The sequence below is a fragment of the Mauremys mutica genome, chromosome 6 (genome assembly GCF_020497125.1).
Source record: "Mauremys mutica isolate MM-2020 ecotype Southern chromosome 6, ASM2049712v1, whole genome shotgun sequence".
Taxonomy (NCBI): domain Eukaryota; kingdom Metazoa; phylum Chordata; order Testudines; family Geoemydidae; genus Mauremys; species Mauremys mutica.
In genome coordinates, this window is record NC_059077.1 from 39,199,801 (window position 1) to 39,222,992 (window position 23,192).

Below are 23,192 nucleotides of genomic sequence, written 5' to 3' on the forward strand. Positions count from 1 at the left end.
AGCTGTGTAGGAACAGCGCTGGTGTGTGGCCACACTCACAGCTACCAGCACTGGTCTGTGGCCACATTTGCAGCGCTGTTGGGAGTGATGCATTATGGGCAGCTATCCCAGCGTTCAAGTGGCAGCAACGTGCTTTTCAAAAGAGGGGGGTGGGGTGGGGCTGTAGTGTGACAGGGAGCGGGGGAGAGAGAGTGAGTGGATTTTTGGAGCCAACACTGTGTGTTTAGCTTCCTACCTAGCAAAATCAGAAAATGTTCCCGATCCCTTACCCTTAACTGCAAACAGCCTGCATCCAACTGACTCCCTCTCTCCCCTCTGCCCCCGCTGTTTCTGTCAAGCAAACATTCGCTCCCTGCCTGCCTCATTCACAGGGGTTATCTCATTTGTGATTGTTCACAGTCAGGTACAGATTGATAACAGCAAACAGGAGGTGTTTGATAAGCAGCTCCCGGAGCACAGGAGCTCCGGCTCCGAGTTCACAACAAAACAAAGAGAGGCTGCATAACAAAACAAAGAGTAATTTAGTTAAAAGCATTCTGGGATATCTGCTAATACCCTGGAGGCCAATAACAGCGCTGGTGTGTGTCCACACTCGCTACATCCCAAGCAGACCAGGTGTTCAGCCAGCGCTGCAGCTAGGGAGTTGCAGCGCTGGATGTGCCTTGCAGGTGTGGACAGTTACTAATTGCAGCGCTGGAAAGCCTCCACCAGCGCTGCAACTTTAAAGTGTAGCCAATCTTCAGCCACCAAATCTCTTGCAGGCATGTTGAAAACATTTTGTTTTATTGTGCTCAGAACAATCTCTCCCAGTTGGGACTGGAACTAAAGTCTCAGGTCACAAAGAAGCAGCTTCACCACTTGGAGACTCCTCCCCCAGCCATAAGTAGTATTTGCAGATGGATAATCCTCTTTTCCAACTTTCCTCCATTAGACAACAAGGCCATCACACTGTCACTTTGCAAGATCTCCATTCTCAGCACTAAAAAAATGAAGATTACTTACCTGTAACTGGAGTTCTTCAAGATGGCCTCTGTATATCCATATTCATGGGATGCTCTGACTGGTGCAGCCTAAATGGTAGAACTCAAACTAGCAGCACCAGTTGGAGCATTCACACATCTCCCTCGCTCCTTCTCTCAGCAAATGTTCCACAGCAAGAGTATAAAAGGGTTGTGGCACTCCAATCATCTCAGTTCTTTATCTTGTGACCCCAGTCCCTTTGATAAGTAGGACTCTGAAGAAGTGTGGAAGGTGGAGGTGAGTGTGAATACAAAGAGTCCATCTCAAAGAACTCCAGTTACAAGTAAGTAACCCTGATTACTATTTTGAGTATTCTCTGCATATTCCCACCCACAGGGTAGCCTAATAAGCAGTAATTCTGACCCATGAGGGTGAGAAAAAACAGAGTCCTAACTAAATAATGATTGCAGGACTGCCTTGCAAATTTTTCCTTCTAACTTAGTTTCTAAGTCCAATGTGTAGTGCCTAGTGAAAGTATGGATTGTACTCCATGTTGCCATTCTACAAATTTCTATTAAAGGAATGTGTCTGAAGAATGCCATAGAACAGGGGTAAGCAACCTATGGCACGTGTGCCGAAGGCGGCACGTGAGCTGATTTTCAGTCGCACTCACACTGCCTGAGTCCTGGCCGCCGGTCGGGGGGCTCAGCATTTTAATTTCATTTTAAATGAAGCTTCTTAAACATTTTAAAAACCTTATTTACTTTACATACAACAATAGTTTAGTTATATATTATAGACTTATAGAAAGAGACCTTCTAAAAAGGTTAAAATGTCTTACTGACATGTGAAACCTTAAATTAGAGTGAATAAATGAAGACTCGGCACACCACTTCTGAAAGGTTGCCGGCCCCTGCCATAGAAGCTGCCTTAGCCCTGGTAGGATGCGCTCTAACTCCCCTAGGAAAAGGGATCGCCTTTAAACTACAAGCCTCTTTAATACATAGTCACTCTAACCCATCTGGAAGGTGTTTGCACTCATACAGACCTACCATTGTTACTCTCTTTATAAAAGATAAACAAGTTAGGAGATTGTCTGAAATGCTTAGTTCTGTCTATATAGGCTAATGCACTCCTAACATATATTGTACGTAATCTAACATCCTGGTAATAGTCAACCCTCATGTTTATTATTGTGATTGACATACAGTTAATCTTTGGTTTGTTAGGGGTTATGACCAAGGAGGATATCACAGGCTAAGGGGTGTGTTTAGCCTGGGTTGAGGGCGGTACACAAGAGATTCCCATAGACCTCACTCCCTACTGTGGAAAGGCACCTTCTCAGTCTCCCCAGCCTCTGCTGCTTTTAGCCCTGGTGAGACAGGCTTGGGTAATGCGGTCCCCCTTGGGACACAAGGGAAGTCTGCTCCCCATATCTCCACCAGTCCTGTTTAGAGTATTTTTACTCCCTTGTGGGGAGAGAGCACTGCCTCTCCTCCTGGTGAGGCTCGCTGTCTTGCTGCTCCAACACTCCTAGCAGCAGGGCTCCTTCTCTCTCTTCCCTCTTCCTCCCAGGGAAGGGTTTAAAAAGGTCTCAGGCAGCCCTAAGTTGGAATCAGCTGATCCTAATTAACCTCAGGTAGCTCCCCCTCAGCTGATTCTAATTGCTACCTTGGTAACCCTTTCTCAGCTGAACCTGATTGACCTGTAGTTGCCTCCCAGTTGATAAGGAGGAGGGCCTTTTAACCCTCTGGGACTGATTCCTACCCCTCCCTTGCAGCTGTCTGTCCTGAGTTTATCACACTACCTCTCCCCAAGCCCACTCTCCACCCCACATCCACCACAAGGTTTCAAAGATGGATGCAAAGCGGAAGAAAAAAACCTTTATACACACCATTATTGTACATCCTGGTTAGAGTTAGATATAAAAGAGATTCCCATAGAACTCATTCACTTGCTCCATTCCTTCCTCCCTCCCTCTCCCCAAGACCAATCCCCTCTTCCACCCCAGCCAATTCAGAGAAAACTATCACAGCTCCTGGACACAAATCTATGATGCGGTCCAAATCTGCTCTCATACATTGTATGAGATATGGAAAACATAGCAATGGCTGAAGTATTAAGTACCCTTTTTGTTTTAGTTTTCACCAAAAAGGTAACTTAGCAAACATCTATGTAAACAGGGTAGGACTGGACGCTAAAATAGGGAAAAACAAGTATTGTCTTGAGAAGAGAAGACTGAGGGGAGACACGATAACAGTCTTCAAGTATGTAAAAGGTTATTATAAAGGGTGATAAATTCCTCTCCTTATCCACTGAAGATAGGACAAGAAGCAATGGGCTTAAATTGCAGCAAGGGAGATTTAAGTTAGACATTAGAGAAAAACTTCCTAACTGTAAAGATAGAGCACCAGAACAAGTTACCTTGGGAGGTTGTGAAATCTCTTGTCACTGTCTAACCTGTTTTTAAAAACTTCCAAACACCTTTCAGGGAGGGTCTATATAATATTTAGTCCTGCCTCAGAGCAGGTGACTGGACTAGATGACTATCGTGGGGTTTGTTACACACTTCTGTGGTGCCTCCTTCTGGCTCATTTGGGGATTAGCTCACCATCAATCTGACACCCCCTGTTTTGGATTATCACCCCAGGGTCTCAGTCTCTCCTCTTTGGGGACAGGTTACTCCTTCTTCATCATCATCTGGGTGCACCTTCTTTGTGACTTAACCCTCCGGCCAGGTCACTATAGTTTTCCTCTTCCAGGGCAGTATCAAGTCCAACTGGACAAACTGTCTCAGGCAGTCCCTCTGCTCCATATCCTAGTCTGTGCCACTTCCCCAGTGGTTGGTAGGAGAACCTGGGCCCACCCACTTCTCCAGGTTCCAGCCCAGGGAAGCTACTCCAGCAGCCAAGATCTTCACTGTCCCAAATCTTGCAGCTGTTTCCCTGCGCTGCTACCTGCCTCACTGTTATCAGGTTCCTTCTTCAGCCTCCTCTGGGTATGCCCTCCATGAAGGGCCTTGATCTCTTGGCTTCTATTCTCCACTGGTTTCCTCTTTTCCCTCTCTAAGCCAGACAACTGCAGTACAGAAGTCCTGCAGTCACTGTCTTCTTACTCTCTATTTCCTGGTTTTATAACAGCTTAGCCTGCCCCTTGCCCTGCTGGGTTCATCGTGGATCGGAGCTTATCAGCCTTGACTCTTCTCCAGGTGCCACCTGTCCCAGAGTTAATTGACCCTTTTTATTTATTCAGGCTTTGTGTGGGGTAAACACACAATGACCTCTCTAGGTCTCTTCCAGTCCTAAATCTCTATCATTCTATGTGCACACCAGGAAGAAGGCTCAGATTATTTCCACCAGCATGAATCACCACGATGTCCGATAGATCACTCGAGTCATTGGTTAGATGCTGCACAGTGTGCAAAATCTCTCCACCCAAATCAGACTGTAGTCAACAATCCCTTTGTCACAGTGTACTGCTTGCTCGCCCGCAAACTTCTGCAACCTTGTGATCCAGGAATCACCCAGAATTCACACGATGGCAACCCTAGCAGCACACATATTTCTTTTCCCTTAGTGGTTGAGGTGCCTGCTCTGTCAGATCCAAACCTCTGCACTCTGCCTTTGAAAACATCACATTAGTCTGCTGCAAGATCAGGAAGCAGCCACTTGCATCCACCTCCCTCCCAGGCTAGTAAAATACAGATTTTCTCAAAAAAGGCTTGGCTACCACGCACTATTGTTTCCCACTCCCTCCACAGCTGCAACCCCTCTATCTGTCCCCACATTCCTCCCCCCCCGGCGACATACAAAGTTATCTGGCCCTGGATCCTTCTTACCTATAACAAAAATATTCATTCGATTGGCTGCTGACTATTCTGTGTGTTCATAGTAAACCTCCTCATAAAATAAAAACATGTTATATTAAGCAATATGAGATATTAAATCTTTATTGCACAGTTGTACAAAGGTTCGGGTTAGAAAAATCAGTGGTGGCTTTTTCACCAGGGGCAACACCATCAGTGCATTCACTCAAACTACCCATGCATGCATGAAGTGATTGCACAGAAACCCTCTCAACGTTTTTTCTTTATTGGTGCATGTGCACTATAATCCTTTCAGACTGCACACCTATACAAGCAAAGAAGTGAATATGTTCTTAATTACCATTCACAATTTGGGTCCTCCAAAGATTTAGTGGGTGCCATGCACTACCTTGGGTAAAAATTAACTGATTGAGACCATTTCACCCTGCATCGCAGCAATACTTTGAACTCTAATTCGGTTTAAAAAAAAACACCTAGAAACTTTTTGATAAATGGCTTTATTTTTTTGTTTTTAAAAGCTTGTCTTCAGAACCCCTGGCTCAAATGACACCAAATTTAGCTCAAGTATCAGGGGGTAACTGTGTTACTCTGTATCCACAAAAACAACAAGGAGTCCGGTGGCACCTTAAAGACTAACAGATTTATTTGGGCATAAGCTTTCGTGGGTAAAAAACCTCACTTCTTCAGCTGCATCTGATGCCCAAATAAATCTGTTAGTCTTTAAGGTGCCACTGCACTCCTTGTTTTTGCAAATTTAGCTCACTAGCCCTTCTCTGCACCCTGACAATGCATAGCAAATTTCAAGAAAAGCCCTGCAAGCATGTGAATTTTAGCGCATTTAGAATATCATCCTTTAAACAGGAAGGACAGATAGATGAAGGAGGAAAAGGGCTTCCCTGCACATCCATCTTCCACAAAGGAGGCTCTGAAAGAAGTGAAGTGGCCCGTTCATCTCAATGGGGTGTTATCATCTGAATGAGAACACCCCATGGAGATGAATAAAACCAGAAACAATAGCTCTGAGATGTGTGAACTGCTCCATTCACTCAGTGGGTGTTCCCATCCCCATCCTGAGTACTTTAGATCCTGTGATATGTATGAAGTATGTCTGTTCTTAGCTCCCCACCCACAGGGTCAGGAATTCCTCATATTCTGGATCATATGGGGAGCAGGGAAGGGCCTCTCCAGAACCCAGCTCACACAAGGGGGGGGGGGGTAGATGGGCACAGATCCTGGCACACACATGGGGAGTAGCAAGAGGGGCGTAGACACCTCCAGAGGTGTAAGGCCCCCATATGCCAGCTCATATGTGGAGGCAGGATGAGGGACTCAGACTCTGCAGGGGCAAGGGACTCCCCAGATCTTGGCCCAAACAGGAAGGGAGAATATTGTGCTAAGAGGTGCCCCTACCCTTTTTCTCCCCCAGTCTCCCTACTCTTCACCTCCATGACCCCCTTCCCAGCATTTGAATCTGTTAATAAACTCTCTGATTCCTGTTCCAGTGACACCCACTATTTTCCCCCCATGGATGATCCAGCCCCACAGCACCCACGTAGTCAGTGCCTATGACTGTAGATCCATACTAGTCTGATATATGAGTCTGTGAAGCAGGCTTTTTACTCTTCCTTTGGAACCGACTCATCCAGATACCCAACAATTGGATTAGAGGAATGTTTTCTGACTCTACCAAAAGAGTTTTTGCCCAATCCTGTTCCTTGAAGATCAGTGGATTACATGGGTCTTTTTCTCATGGTTTGGCTCTTGAAGAAGAGGCTGACACAAATGACACTTCTACTCACCATAACAGTCCAATCATTTTCTGGTGGATTGGCTCTAGTAACAGAGGTCAACCCCATAAGAGCTTGAGTAGTCTTACTCTTTGGATCCTTCCCTTGATGCTCAGCATCAAAGAGGAGGACTTAACTCTCTTCATTCCAGACATATTCAAAACCAATGCTGGTGTAGGGGGCTTATCCATAACCTGCAGTTCCTTTGTTCCAGAAGACTTCACTAACAAAGCTTCTTGGAGTAAAATTATCTGAAGCCTGTTCTGCCTCTCTTTCTTTGCTTGCATTGTGAGAGTACAGCAAACTGAATGTTTTGATGGTGAATGACCATTGTGCAAGCATGCCAGAGATCTAGCTTATGTGTCTGATGCCAAGAATACAGCTAGGCATGACAAGCATCTCTTAAACCCCAGCTTTTTGGTCTTCAACGCCATCATTCTAGTACTGAAGAACTTCTTTCTAATTCTCCTGAAAACTATAATAACAATAACAAGAGTGCTCCTACAGATACTGCTCATACATATACTTTAAGGACAGAAGGGACCATTGTGATCATCTAGTCTGACCTCCTGCACATTGCAGGTCACAGAACCTCACCCACCCACTTCTGTAATACACTCATAATCTCTGGCTGAATTAATGAAGTCTTCAAATCATGATTTAAACTAGCAAATGACCCATGCTGCAGAGAAGGGTGAAAACCCCCAGGGTCTCTGCTAATCTGACCTGGCAGAAAATTCCTTCCCAACCTCAAATATGGCAATCAATTAGACCCTGAGCACTGAGTGAAACCTAGAGTCAGACACCTGGGAAAGAATTCTCTGTAGTAACTCAGCGCCCTGCCCATCTAGTGTCCCATCTCCGGTCTGGGAGATATTTGCTTGTAGCAGATGAGGATGGGCCACATTCCCTTGCAGGCAATCTCATCCCCTTCATAAACTTATCAAGCTCAGTCTTAAAACAAATTAGGTTTTTTGTCCCCAATATTCTCCTTGTAAGGCTATTCCAGATCTTCATTCCCCCGACGGTTAGAAATCTTTGTCTAATTTCAAGCCTAAACTTCTTGATAGCCAGTTTATATCCATTTGTTCTTGTGCCAACACTGGCTCTTTGCTTAAAAAACTCCTCTCCCTCCCTGGTGTTTATCCCTTTGATGTATTTATAGAGAGCATCATATCTCCCCTCAGCCTTCATTTGGTTAGGCTAAACAAGCCAAGCTCCTAAAGTCTCCTCTCGTAAAGTAGATTCTCCATTCCTCTGATCCCCTTCTCTGCCCTACTTCCACTTTGAATTCATCTTTCTTAAACACAGAACTGCAACAGTATTCCAGATGAGATCTAACCAGTCCTTGTATAATGATAATAATCCCAGGATTGTGTTAGCCTTTTTCACGTCCAGATATATGACTCTTACTATTTTATAGGGCTCAAGAAATCTCAACTATCATAAGAGAGATGGAAGAAAATGATTATTAGTTTAATCTCCTCAACTCGTCTCTCACTCTCTCAATTCCTGACAGTTAAGTAAAAGGTCTTGAGGTTTGAAGGGCTCAGCTGCAAGCAAAGCAATTCACTTGAAATCTCAGTATTTTCTAACTAAAATATTAAATCATTAAAATACAACATACGAACAACAGAGATGCACAATTGAAATCAAATCTCCCAAGACTCTCACCTGTGCAGAAGGAGCACTTCTCCTGCACTCCTCCACTTAACTCCCTCCATAGGGAGCCTCATGTTTCATAAAACCAACCCAAACACTAATGCTAATAGTCCTCTTTCTTGCTGAGTTATTTGTTAACACAGAATTTGTGCACCATGGTGTTCACTAGCTGTGGATGACACCCAATCAGTGATTAAAGTTTCATGGGGGAGGCACAAGAAGTCAGAGACTCAGGAAAATTTTTTTGAGGAATGAGACAGGTTGAGGGGTGAAGATCTTTTACCAAAGCTGCTGCATCTACAACTCCTTGGACTTCTGCTTCTCTTAGTTCAGGACTTTGCTCCTCCATGGACACAGGCACCATCCAATCATTGGCCCATCTGCCTGTCTATCATACTTGCAGGGGAAGGACTCTGCCACCACCCCACCTGGCTCTGTTTACTTCTTTACTCCCAGCTCACAAACAGACAGCCAGTCAGGCTCAGCAGCATCCTCCCACCCTCTAACAGAGTGCAGGGTGAGGGTGCATCTCCACCACTAGCAAGGCAGTAAACAGAGCTGGGTGATCCCCGAGAGACCTCTAGCACCACTGAATCACACTGCACCCTCCAACCTCTATCCCTAGAGAGACCTCCAATACTGGTCCCACTGCGTAAAGGCTGTGGAAAGTACATGATGCGCCACAGGAGGCAATAACTCTTCCCTGCTGGCTTCAGAGCACCTTTTAGGGACAGGATCCTGGGTTGGGCCATCCAGGGTGGACTGAGGTGGAGAGATGGAGGGATGGGATTACCCCTGGCTCCAGCCCCAAGGTCTCACTGTGCCTCCCAGACAGACCCCAAACCCCACTCAGTCACTGTACCCCCAGGTCCCAGAGAAACCCCCAACTCCACTGAATGTCATTGCATTCTCTGCCCCCTAGAACCAGAGAGACCCCAGATCCTAGAGATATCTACTCAAATCCCAGACATCTTAAATCTTGGGGACCCTAAACCCCACCAAATGTCACTGCTCCCCTAAATCCCAGAGAGACCCCCCATCCCATTGAATCTCACTGCACCCCAGCCCCAAACTCCCAAAGAGACCCCCAAATCCACTGAATCTCACTAAACCTCCCAGAACTTGATTCCTTAAACTCATAAGATATATTTTATTTTATTGATTTTATGAGGTCTTTTGCTTCATTTAATAACAACAAACAGTAAAGAGATGACATCCAATATTCACCACTGTCATGTAATTAGGCTATGTTTTACACAAAGTATGCCTTGTGAGGTGTCATTCTAAAAGTCTTGATCTACTAGATTGTAATATCTCATTGGATTGTATGTGCTATCATTGTATGTGAAGTTATGAAGTTTGGTTATGTATGTGTTACTGAAACATGAGGTTGAAAATACCCACAAGCAGCCTTTCAGGTACAACAGTAAAAGGGCCAAACAATGTTAATGGCTTATTGAGGAAATGCACACAAGCACAAGGATTAACCCAGGAACTGTGTACAATAGAAACATCTCAGAGATAGCACTACACAATGGGGACTGTTTGACCCAGGTCACAGCAAAAGAGCTTTCCAGCAAGTGGGGAGAAGATATAAATGGGGAAAAATGAAATCTTGGGGGCCCTCACTCTGCCTACAACAACATACCTGGAAACACCTGAGGAACAAAGACTGAACTGTGGGAAGTGATAGTCCCAGGCTAGAAGGATTTTTAGCCTGTGTATGAAAACCTGGGAAAGCCAAGGCAACTTGTGCCTTAAGAATCTGCCAGCCTATTTATCATTCAGGGTGAGAATTTGCTAATTTATATTCTAGTGTGTTAAGCTCAGTTTGTGGTTTTTGATTATTTACTACGGTAATATGCTTTGATCTCTTTGCTATCACTTATAATCACTTAAAATCTATATTTTATAGTTAATAAACTTGTTTTGTTTTGTCTGTAAAACCAGTGTAAAACTCATACTTGGGGCAGAAAGCTGTTGTGTATATCTCTCACCATATTGAGGGAGAGGGCAAATTTTATGAGCTTACACTATATAGTTCTGTGTGCAGCGCAAGACAATACAGTTTTGGGTTTACACTCCAGAGGGGGTATGCACTTGAGTGCTGGGAAATTCCTTAGCTGAGCTCTCCCATATAGAGCTGATCTCATCATCTGTGTGAATACAGCTGCAGCTGGGTGTGTTTCTACCTGTGTGTGTGCTGTGTGTGTCCTGCATCACATACATCTCTGTATAGCCAAAACTTGGCAACTATGTGAAATTCATTTCTGAAGAACTGTTTAGTAGAAAAGCACTTTAAAACACTATAAACACAAACCCTTACTGTGCTCAGCTTTCAATTCACTTTTATACCATCAGTGTTCTTTAGTCCTATATAGGTAATGTTTCATAAACCAAACAAGACATCACTCATCACTGTCCACATAATGGAGACTCTTTAATCCATTCCAAGCAGATGACCCAGATGAAGACTTGCTAGTGAAAACATAAGCTGATCCAGTTTGAAATATGCTATTCTGTAACACCTTGCACTACAGAATTTACTTTATGAATGAAGAATAAAGGTCTGGCTTAGGGACATTTATTAAGCATTGCCACCTAACTACCGTACTATTTAAAATTTAATCTCTGTTAAACAAAATTCAGCTTTTAACTTTAAACTACAAAAACAATGGAAGGAAGCTAGAAATATTGTAAACTTAAGCAACAGACAAGTCTAGTTTAGCTCTGTGGGCCCTGAGGAATCTCTTTAAATTATCAACTCTTCCCTGAGTATATGACTTCTCATAAAATAATCTGAAAAACATTGCTAAACAAGTTCATTTAAACCCTTAGGGGAATAATTACAACCAGTTAGACAAAAACACTGTGCTTTCAAATATACAGATTTATAGTTTATAACAAAAGACATAAAATGTCCTCAGAACTGGTCAGTACAAGTCTAATAGAAAACAAAACTGTAGTAGTTTAATGACCATATTCCCTGGAGATTTGCAGACGTTTTGCGGATTTCAATTCCAAATAGTCTGCATGACTTTCAGTGGCCAAATTTTAAATTACACAGGGCACATTTTATTCTTAAATTAAAATTGCAGGAATGTAGATGCTATATCTATTTTAAGAGCAACCCCCAAAAATTGTGGTTTGCAATTGCAATGGTTAATTATAAAGATGCCAATACCATTACATGGTGAATTTTGCATCACTAAAACTATTGCATGCTGGTTAACCGAGAGGTACTTTTTGAGCTCTCTCATCAGATTACAAGATATTCATCACAGAGCCAAACATCCTTGCCCTCAGCAAGAAAAATGCATGTTTTATTTGTTCAGAGACAATTTTACAATTCTTCTGAGGGCATGGAATAAAAACATAGTGGGCACCAGTCATTCAGCAAAGGAAAGCAGCCAACAATCAATTTATTTATCACAGTATGTTGACTAAAAATTTCATATGCCATATGAAAAAAGAGCTTGTGGTGAGCTATAAAGAAATGCTTGAAATAAAATCCAATGCTCAGCGCACGTAGCAAATTCTGGATGATGAATATTCTCAGTTCCTTCTGTTCTATCCTCTTCTATTCCTCTCTCTAAATATAAACTTGAACTGTCTAGTTGTGTACCCCACATTCTGTGGTTCAGTTCTCCAGTGTTCTCCTGTATTTTTGTCTCTATCAATTCAAATATTTAACTGGCTCCCATTACCATAGTATCTGAGTGCCTCCCTAATATGTTTGTATGTTATTTGGACTTCCCCAGGGGGTAAAATCTGCCTACAAGTTTACAGGGCCTCATTGTGCTGGGTGCACAACCACAAATGGAAATATTTGCAAGTACATCTAACCCTGTCTCTGGCTAAATTCAGGAGGATAGCAAAATAAATCTCAGTTTTGATACAGTGTCTGTTAATAATTTCCAGGAAGAAAAATAAAGAACTCCTCAGGAATTTATACAGTAACTCCTCACTTAATGTTGTAGTTATGTTCCTGAAAAATTCAACTTTAAGTGAAACGATGTTAAACGAATCCAATTTTCCCATAAGATTTAATGTAAATGCGGGGAGTTAGGTTCCAAGGAAATTTTGGGGGGCAGACAAACGGCACTATATGTACTGTACTGTGGTTGGGAAGTGCCCCTGGCTTACCCCACACAGGCACAGACCACTGCAGACAAGGACTCTAGGAAGCACCTTTGCAGCAGCAGCGGCAGCTTCCCTGGAGAAGAACAGGCGTCGACTTTGCCAGGAATGCTCCAGGCCCACCTCTTCCTGTCCCCGCTCCGCTCCAGGCCCACCTCTTCCCACCCCCACTCCACCTCCTCTCCGGAGCATGCCACATCCCCACTACTTCTCCTGCCCCAAAAGTCCTAAGCACCGCCAAACAGCTGTTTGTCCGTGCTTAGGATTTTCTGGGAGGGAGGGGGAGGAGCGGAGATGTGGCACTTCCCCGCTCCTCCCCCTCCCTCCCAGCACTTCATGCTTAGGACTTTCTGGGAGGGAGGGGTAGGAGCGGACACACGGCGCTTCCCCACTCATCCCCCTCCCTCCCAGTGCTTCCCTGCCACCAAACAGCTGTTTGGCAGCACTTAGGACTTTCTGGGAGGGAGGGGAGGAGTGGAGACGCAGCTGTTTGATGGTGGGGGAAGCGCTGGGAGGGAGGGGGATGAGCAGGGAACCGCCGTGTCTCTACTCCTCCCGCTCCCTCCCAGAAAGTCCTAAGCATGAAGCACTGGGAGGGAGAGGAGCAGGGAAGCGGCATGTCTCCGCTCCTACCCCTCCCTCCCAGAAAGTCCTAAGTGTGAATTGTTGGGAGGGAGGGAGAGGTGCAGGGAAGTGTCGCATCTCCGGTCCTCTGATGGTTATCAACCTTTGCCTAATTTCAAACCTTAACTTGTTGATGGCCAGTTTATATGCATTTGTTCTTGTCTCCATATTGATGCTTAACTTAAATAACTCCTCTCCCTCCTTGGTATTTATCCCTCTGATGTGTATATATATAGACAGCAATCCCCTCAGCCTTCTTTTGGTTAGGCTAAACAAGCCAAGCTCTTTGAGTCTCCTCTCATAAGATAGGTTTTCCATTCCTTGGATCATCGTAGTAGCCCTTCTCTCCACCTCTTCCAGTTTGAATTCATCTTTCTTAAACATGGGAGACCAGAACTGCACACAATATTCCAGATGAGGTCTCACCAGAGCCTTGTATAATGGTACTAACTCTTCCCTGTCTTTACTGGAAATACCTCACCTGATGCATCCTAGGACTGCATTCGCCTTTTTCATAGTCATCCTATGATCACCCAATATACACAGTTCTTTCTCCTCCTCTGCCACTTCCAACTGATATGTCCCCAGATTATAGCAAAAATTCTTGTTAGTCCCTATATGCATGACCTTGCACTTTACACTGTTAAATTTCATCCCATTTCTATTACTCCAGTTTACAAGGTCGTCCAGATCTTCTTGTATGATATTACCGTCCTCCTCCCAACTTTGTGTCATCCGCAAATTTTATGACCACACTTGCACTTTTTGTGCCAAGGTCAGTAATAAAAATGTTAAGACTGGTCCTAAGACTGATCCCTGAGGAACTCCACTAGTAATCTCACTCCAGTCTGACAGTTCACCTTTCAGTATGACCTGTTGTTGTCTCCCCTTTAACCAATTCCTTATCCACCTTGCAATTCTTATATTAATCCCCATCTTCTCCAATTTAAAAATTTCCCACGTGGTTCTGTATCAAATGCCTTGCTGAAATCCAGGTAAATTAGATCTCCTGCATTTGCTTTGTTTAAAAAAATCAGTTATCTTCTCAAAGAAAGAGATCTGGTTTGTCTGGCGCAATCTATCTTTTGTAAAATCATGTTGTATTTTATTCCAATTACTGTTAACCTCTATGTCCTTAACTACTTCCTCTTTCAAAATTTGTTCCAAGACCTTGCATACAATTAATGTCGAAGTAACAAGCCTGTAGCTTCCTGGATCTCTTTTTTCCCTTTCTTAAAAATAGGAACTATATTAGCAATTCTCCAGTCATACGGTATGACTACTGAATTTACAGATTCATTAAAAATCCTTGCTATTGGACTTGCAATTTCATGTGCCAGTTCCTTTAATATTCTTGGATGGAGATTATCCAGGTCTCCTGATTTAGTCCTATTAAGCTGTTTGTCCTCGTTTCCTTTAGCCACCCTGTCACTACCCCTAAACTCTTCATTAGCCTCATTAAGCATGTGCTTAACTCTAATCATGTGGTTAAATCTCAGTGACTCAGATACAGTGAAACACTGACTTTAATGGGACTTAAGTACATGATCAATGTTAAGTATGTGCTTAAGTTCTCTCATGACTTGTGATACTTTCATCAGTTGGGACCTATATGATGAGTTTCATTATAAGTAGACTTGCAATTTGCATATTGCATTGTATTGAGATAATCTGGGATTTTCATTCCACTGCTCTATAAACTATTTAACTGTATCTCATCTCTTTAATGGGTTTCAAATATTTGCAGATATAATATGAGAAGTTCATAATGGTTGTGTAATTATTTATCATTTTATTCATATCTAACCCTATATACATATTGGGATTGTTGCTGATTTGCAAAAACAATAGAAGAAAAGTTAAAAATTAGAAAGATGCTTTACATGTTTCTTTAGGAAAGAAGAGAGAATCTTTCCAGATAATACATATTATATGTTTCTACTCTTAAAACAAGGGCACATTTAAAAACAATTGACTTGGTGAATAGCGATTTTCAGGAAAACTATGGAATGCTGTAGCCTTCAGCCCTAAAAAAATCAAAAGGGACAAGGATAAATGTTGTCTCTCCTTATTCCAAGAACAGTTTGAGTTTCTCTTGTTTCCCAGGGTTAAAATCTGCATGGCTGAGAGGTGTCCTGGCAGGTGTAGTGCTGACAGAGAAGTTGCTGACTAGCCAATGTCAGTTCCTTTGCACAACATAACATTTTGACTCTCTCTGGGTGAGGAAAAGGTAGGGAACACAGTCCAGGGGGGGAAGATATGTGGGAGGCATAAGTGAATTGTTAATGCAGTTGCAGCCAAGGGCTACATAAATGGAGTGTGAGTATTTAAAATTGTAACAGATGTTTCTTTATGGAAAAACCAGAATGTAAGGGCTTGTCTACATATACAGCACTGCAGTGGTGCCGCACCGCTGTAGAACTATGTCACCAAGCAAACAAGTGTTTTGGACCACAGCAGCAATTCAAAGAGGAACAACTTTTAGATAAATGACAAAAAGGCCAGTTTGGATCTCTGTATACAGTCTGGATCTCTGTTTAAAAAGGACAGAGGACACAGGTATTTTTTAATATCATATCCTCTAACACTTTTCATTTAACAGCCTTATTTCAAACAAAATACATTACCTCATAAGAACTATCTTCCACCAAAAAGCAATGCAAGAAATGTATTAAGCCTGGCTAGCTTTTTCTCATCTTGCAAAATCAGAAAATTAGAGATAAAAAAGTTGTAAGAGGTATTCCAAGATTGTTTCCTACAGTATATCATTCAGTGTTTTATCCAGTTTAACTTTAAATGATTCATGCAACCTTCGCCTAGGAGTATTTATGCATGATAGGTGTTAAGCATACACATTTCATAGGCCATAGCCTCAGGACCCACTCTGGGTCCTTTGTACCATTCTGGAAAACCACCCTAATAAGGCATCTGGAGATTCCCTTGGCATGGGATAATTCCTGGCTGGCATACAGTCGGCTCTATACCAGCCCCTTTAGCACAGTGGTTTTCAATCTATTTTTATTTGTGGACTCCTAAAAAATTTCAAATGGAGGTGTGGACTCCTTTGGAAATCTTAGACATAGTCTGTGGACCCCCAGGGGTCCATGGACCAGAGGTTGAAAACCACTGCTTTAGCATATAGGGCATACTGAAGGTGTGGCAGGAGCGCCTTGTGCTCCAGCAATCCTTGGCTACGTAATGGCCCACAGGGGACTGCTACCAGCTTGTGCAAATTAAAGCACCCTGCTCTAATGTATACTCCCAGAGTTGAAGAAGTGTAAAGATGGCTTTAAGCTTTTGCCACCTTTGCTCACTCCCCCGAATCTCCCCCACCCTCATGCCTGTCCACCCCCTCCCCTGATGCCCCCCTGCCTGCCACTCACTCCTCCCTTCCCCTGAGGCCCCCCAGCCTGCCATTCACTCCTCTCTACTCCCTCCCACTGCTGCTCTGGGCCAAGGTAGGGCCAGGCAATGAAACTGAGACCAGGGAGCTTGTCTCTCTTGTCCTGTCAATGATAACCCCTGCTGGCACCCACGTAATGGAGGAAGCTGTCTGATTCAAATGTGGAGGGAATAAAAGCTTGTGTAACCATAACTAAGCCCCCTTGTATGTATCCATTATGATACTGTCTTTAATTATAGCATCACATGCCATTTTTTCCACAGGACCCCTGCCTCATTCAGCACACAGGATGGATCTGCTCTGGGGATGAATTGGGGTGGTGTTGTAAAGCAGGCTGTTGTCTGTAAGACCCCTGCCTCCTCAGCGATTGGAAGGTGTGAGTAAATTCGGTAGAGGGTTCATTTCTGGAACAGAAAGAAGGGTCTTGTGATTAAGACAGTTAAATGCGGGCTTGGAGAATTGGATTCCATCCCTGCCTCTGCCACAGAGTTGCTATGTGATGCTGGGCAAGTCAAAGGTGGTCACCAATTATGTGTCCCTCATTTTCTGGGTGCCCAACATGAGACCCTGGGGCCCGAACTGCAGAAGTTCTGAGTGCAAACAACTGCAACTGAAATTCATGTGCTTCAGTATATAAAGTGTTATATAATGCTAAGTACTCTGAAAAATCAGGTCCTAGGCATCTCAAATTGGGCACCCAAAAATAGAGGATACTTTTGACCTTAATCTCTCTGTGCCTCAGCTCCCCAGCTTTAAAATTGATATAATACCTCCTCCTTTCCTCATGGGGTTTTTGTGAATATTAATTCATGTTTTTTAAGCACTCATATACCATAATGATGAGTGCCATAGAAAAGCCTATGAGGAAATTTATAATTTGGTCATCATAAAAGGGTTTGAATAGTGTGCACTAAATAAGACCTAGGGCTACACACTGAACAATGAGGATAAAACAAAATATTGAATAGCTGATTGCTAATTGAGCACTATCCATCCTATACATTGAATGAGGCAAAAATACTGTGGAAAAAATAGCACAAGATCATGTTAATTGAAGACTATATTATAACAAATACACAGAACAAGACCAAATTAAGGTTGCACAAGACAATGAATTCTATAAAATAAACAAAGCCACATAGTTTTTGTAGGATTTTTCCATACTTTTTTTTGTGTCTATTTTTTCCAGTTACAATATCTCCCTCACTTCTCTTTTTCCCTGACTCAGCCACTTTTTTGAATTGAGTATCCCTGTCTTCTGTTGGTGTATAGCAAAAGGTGTTTCATAAACTGCAATAAAAAACAATTCACATGGGAAAAGCAGATAGTTTCTATATGAATTATAGCTACAGTGAAACAATTATTCCCTGAACAGAGCCCTCATTTCCTTAAAGAAAATCAGTCACTACAGCACTTTCTCACATTAAACTGAAAGAAAGAAGAGAGAGAGAAGAATCTGGTTTTAGCCACCATTAACTACTTTAAAAGGGACTTTTGTGTAAAGGTAAACTTTTAAATTCATAGTAAATTCATTTACTTTTCAATTTTTCATACATTGTTTACAGATTAAATACTAATATTTTAGCATCATTAATTAAACAAAGATTTGCTCCTTCACAGACAATCTCTTGCTCCCATATAGTAAATGATTTTGTGACATTACAATCACTTCCATGACAAAAGACTCTGTAGTGAAATCTTGGCCCTACTGAAGTCAATGGGAGTTTTGCCAATGACTTCAGTAGGGCCAGGATTTCACTCACTATGTCAAAGATGGGATTTGCCATCACTTGCCTAATGCTTGGAACTGCCTTTCTATCCTAATGAGATAGGCATTCTACCTCTTTCTTTGAACTTCCTCCTTAAAACTCAATCTTCTACAAGGCTCATAAATGCTAATGCAGATCACTAAAAACTCGATCACTCACCTATTATGCAACAAAAAACCCTATGACAAAGAAACAACAAAAAAGACACTATGTTAGCACCGTCCTCTAGATCTCCCAATGTATTTTTATCTCAAATATTTTTCTAGTTAGCGCCACAGGAGAGGATCTGTAACTTTCTGTGTGTCCTGTGCAATGCTGAGCATACTGCTGGAATGTAAACAATAAACAAGTAATAATAACTACCTCAGGATCTAGCAGAATGATACTGTGAGGGAGAAAGCTCTAAATATAAAAACCTTGATTAGCAAGAAAAGGAACTTAAGTACTTTGAGTTTAATTTTAAAAAAAAATCCCCCCCTCCTCCCAGTATTAGTCACCCTTAAATTAAAATGAAGCATTTCCCTTGATATGGGGACATGCACTACCAAGGTCCAGGGATGGATTTAAAACTCTCATTCTCTTGTCTTCTGAAATTGATGTGTGTGGTGGAGGCGATGAATTTAGTCTCCAGAGAGAAGAAAGATGCTGCTCACACAGCACTTCTACTCACCAGTCCATGCAGCAGCAATGGTGTTGGCTTTGAAGGAAGCCAACTGTCCTGCTTTCCCAGCCAGAGGTTAAGAATTGCATTGGTGGCCACTAGAGGGAGGAGGATTAGGAATACAGTAAATTGTGGGCAAAAGGCACCCATGATGAACTCACATGGGACAACCCACAAATCCCCACCACTGCCAATATCCAATGAATCTCAGATACTGCTATGTGCTGGGAAGTATCATCCAGTAGTGAAATATCTACTACTGAAAAGCTGCCAGTATGCATCCTTAACTTTGGTGGTTGGAGGATAGGAGGGCCTGCCTAAGATCATATGAACTACATCCCTCTTCCCTTTGTTACAGATACCTTATATTTGCCTTCTGAGTCTTGTTTATTTCCTTACTTAAAACTTCAGATGTCTTTTATCAAGAAAGCTCCTGTGAAAAGCTAGCATGCCAGCTTCAAGAGAGTCTCAGGAGAAGCACCAGCCGACCGACACTCACTGTGCCAAGAAGTACTGTATTTAATCAACAAATCTGTACAAATTACATGAAGTTGAAAATAAACAAAATACAATGTGATAATCAAAAGAAACTTTCTTTCACTAAATTAAGGCTTGAAGCAGACCTGCAATAAATGTTTTCAATTAGTTACCTAAACAAATATGAGGCAATGTATATTTTGTAATTCAACTGACCCTTCAGCTTGATTGCCTGATATGTGTCTTACCTCCAGCACAAGTGGAAGAACATTCTGACCAAGGCAGGTGATTCCATGCAAAGCCAACTTCATTGTCTCCACTGCCAGTACGAGAGATGGGAACATTGAATTTATACCTTATACCCAAATTCTGTTCCTGTAGCAGAATCTGCAGTTGAAAACAACTGGTTATACCATGAAAAAAATATGCAAGCAGAGAGCAACTACAACAAATTTAATCTAGGTATGTGTTATGTCTTGTAGAGGGGGAAAATGTCATAAAACAAGCCACAATAGTTCTTGTAGTTATTCCCAAAAGAAATCTGGACTAATTTTTAAAAGCTGAGTTTTTTTCTTTCAATTTTTTTTCTTAACAGCAACATTTGTTTCTGACATATTAACAATTCTAATATTCTGGTCATCATTAAGTTAAATTACTTCAAGGAGGTATCAAGGCCAGATAATATTAAGGGACTTTATTGGGCTGACCCTGTGTAGGTGTGCAACAATCTTCAAACCTCCATATTGAGCTGTTTTGCTGGGACTATCCGCAACATGGCTGGGGAACTAATAAGACCCTTACCTGTTTAAGGCTTCTACATACTACCACAATATCAATATTACGAATAATACTCCAATCTGGCATCAGTAATGGCACTAGCTTCCAACAGAGAGACACACAAGGGTGGAGCTATTTCCGCAGCACCCACAGTACAAGGCAGTGGTGTGGCTGGGCATATGGGAAGAGTGAACACTGGTCCCTTTTACAGACTGGCACAGCTCCTGCTGCACGTGCAACACCACAGATCGCCAGGTGAAACCATCAGTAATTCTCCTTGTGGTTCCTGCTGTAGCACACTACTGTCACATGCCATCTGCTCAATACACTGCTGTGCCTTCAAAGCAATCAAGCCCTGAATCCTCACCCTGACATTTTTTTATTGCTGCTGCTAACATCTACAGTATATGTTAACAAAAGCAGCCTGGATGAGTCTCAGAGATATATCTCACCCCCTCATGCCTCCAGTTATAAATTACTTTGAGGCATATGCGCCCCTCTGTGAGAGAGCAAAATGGTGGATAATCTTCAGTAGGGAAGTCACTGGTGCTAAGTTGATGAGAAAAGTAGTTAATGCATAACCCTCCACATAACCATTTCTAGCCTCTCCACAGCTACAACAGGCAAAACAGACTTCACATTGTTGGGAGTGTGGCCAGGTATGTCCACAGTCAGGGAATTTACTATCGGCCAGACCATGATATCTCACACCATAATTAGACCCACTGAAATCAACAGGGCTACTTCTGGAGTAAGGTATTACCTGTTGTGAATAAGGGTATCACAATACAGCCCAATGCAATTGTCATATAACTTGCCTTACATTTTATATACCCGAGTAGGCATGACCACACCATCTATCCAGTTTTTAATTTATGTTGTCATTACTGTGAGGATCAGGAAGCAAATGAAACTAGGAGGGATCCCTCCTATGGCCTGAGGCGTGTGGGATTTTCACTGATATTTTCTGTAGATTTTCTGGCAATACAACAGTTTGTTGTTAGTTCTCTTCTTTATCATCATAGCTATCCCATCGGTTTTGGGAAGACAAAGAGGTGAGTGGGAGGAAATCTCAAAGTGCAAGAACTAGGCACACCCTACTCCTTTTCCATGCAATTTAACTCAGTTTATTGCCCTCTCTTACTTGGAACATAAACTCATGTTTGAGTTCAGAAATATATTAATTATAACATTACCATGACTATGAGATTTTCTGAAGTAGGGCCTAAAGCTTCCAAAGATTCAGGTTCCTCTGTTGGCCTCTTGTAATGAAAAGCTGTCCCAGCGACGTCAAACTTTCTAGGCCAGTCAATAGTCCAGGCACCATTAATATAGTAGTCGTCCTCTTCAGATTTTAAAGCTTAAAAAAAAATACAAGCCACCTAAAAATTGGAAGCAGCATTTATAATAGAGAAGCCATTGCAAATGAAACTACTAATGTGACAGAAGTATGTGTACTTTAGTCAGGGCTGGCTCTACTGTTTTTATCGCCCCAAGCAGCGCGCCGAATTGCCGCCATGGACGGCGGGGGAGGTTCGTGTGCCGTTATGGCGGCTTGCACGTTTCCGCGGCGGCGGCAATTCAGTGGCAGCTTCTGTCTTCAGCCGGAAGACAGAAGCGGCGCTGACATGGACAGCTGAACATAGAAGCTGCTGCTGATTTGCCGCCGCCGCAGACAGCTGAACATAGAATCTGCCACCGAATTGCTGCCGCCACAGAAATGCGCGTGCCACCCTAACGGCACACGGACTGCCCGCGCCATCCGCGGCAGCAATTCAGTGCGCTGCTTGGGGGCAAAAACACACGGACTGCCGCCCCTTGCAGATTGCTGCCCCAAGTACCTGCTTGGAATGCTGGTGCCTGGAGCCGGCCCTGACTTTAGTTCTATATCACTGGTTTCAAAGTAGTTTAAAACCTACTTTTCCTTTTGGCAGAATGACCGAAGTGTGGCCCATGGAGATCTACAATACTGACTTCGGCTATCATCTCCAGTAGGCAGGTGTGATCTGCAGACTACAGGTATCAGCAAGAACAGGCCATGCAGATTGAGATACAGTGGTGCATGCTAGAACTTGTTGTATCAATAGACTGTGCACTCTGTACTACAGCTGATGACACCTGCAATCTGCTCTATTATATGCAAATAGATTTACCTCTTAAATGTATGAGTTGCAATGTACACTTCAGTTGAACAAAATTTTGGTATCCCTATCTTTTGGAGCGTGGGACATGCAAACCTTGTGGGCACAATAAAAGTGGGCGTGTGTAGGAGCAAGGAAGAGGCAGTTTGTGTTTCAAAACTGGTTCCCAAGCAGTTCTTACTTCCTTATCTTTGACCCTTGGTATTCTGCTTTAGAAGCATGTACCCAGAAATACACTAATATTCAAAATCAGAAAACTCTGCACATTTCCCAGATGATTTCTCAGTGATTCTGTTCTGAGGTCAAGTAGCATGGAAGATAAATATATATTAAATCACAACACAAAAGTGTGACCAGCTCTCAGATTGAGTCCTAGAACTAGTCAGTTGGCTATGCTGCTCCAAGCGAACATACAAATTCAATCACAGTTCATTATTACGGTTATACAGAATATTTACATTTTAATAATTGTATGAATATCAAATAACTGAAAATCATATATATCAACAAGAAACTAGTAATAAATACCAATAGTTAAATCAAACTATAAAATTTAGAAAACCAAACACTGGTAAGCTATTACTTTTTCCATATAATTTGTTAAGCTTCTATTGTGAACATAGCACGTGATGAAAACAGCATTTCAGGTAGCATATCTATTTCTGATTCAACAGGTTATGGAAATGTCAGAAGACTGCAATCACAGCTTGAAATAAAAATGTATTTTGATGGACAAATAAAATATTATTAGCTTTTTTATAATCTTTATCAGTTTGTTAAGAGTAGTCTTGCAGATTCTATTCAAGGGCAGATATTTGACTTTTTCTTTATCAAAAAGATTCCTTTTTTGGCTTCTAAAATATGAAATGGACTTTGGGAAGCTTACAGACTTTACTCTGAATGCTCTTTTATATATACTATTGGCTCTGAGGTGGCACTAAGCATTCTCTCTCTCAGGTACTTGG

General features: G+C 42.4%; 1 protein-coding gene across 1 annotated transcript in view; it reads right to left on the minus strand.

Annotated features, from left to right (window-relative positions):
• Positions 1-23,192, minus strand: part of ADAMTS6 (ADAM metallopeptidase with thrombospondin type 1 motif 6) — a 291,647-nt gene that overhangs the window by 37,140 nt on the left and 231,315 nt on the right. Inside the window, exons 18-19 of the mRNA XM_045022085.1 lie at positions 21,283-21,446; positions 19,558-19,696 (exon numbers count right to left, since the gene is read on the minus strand). Of these exons, the coding sequence (XP_044878020.1) occupies positions 19,558-19,696; positions 21,283-21,446 (303 nt within the window). The remainder of the gene's footprint in view (positions 1-19,557; positions 19,697-21,282; positions 21,447-23,192) is intronic.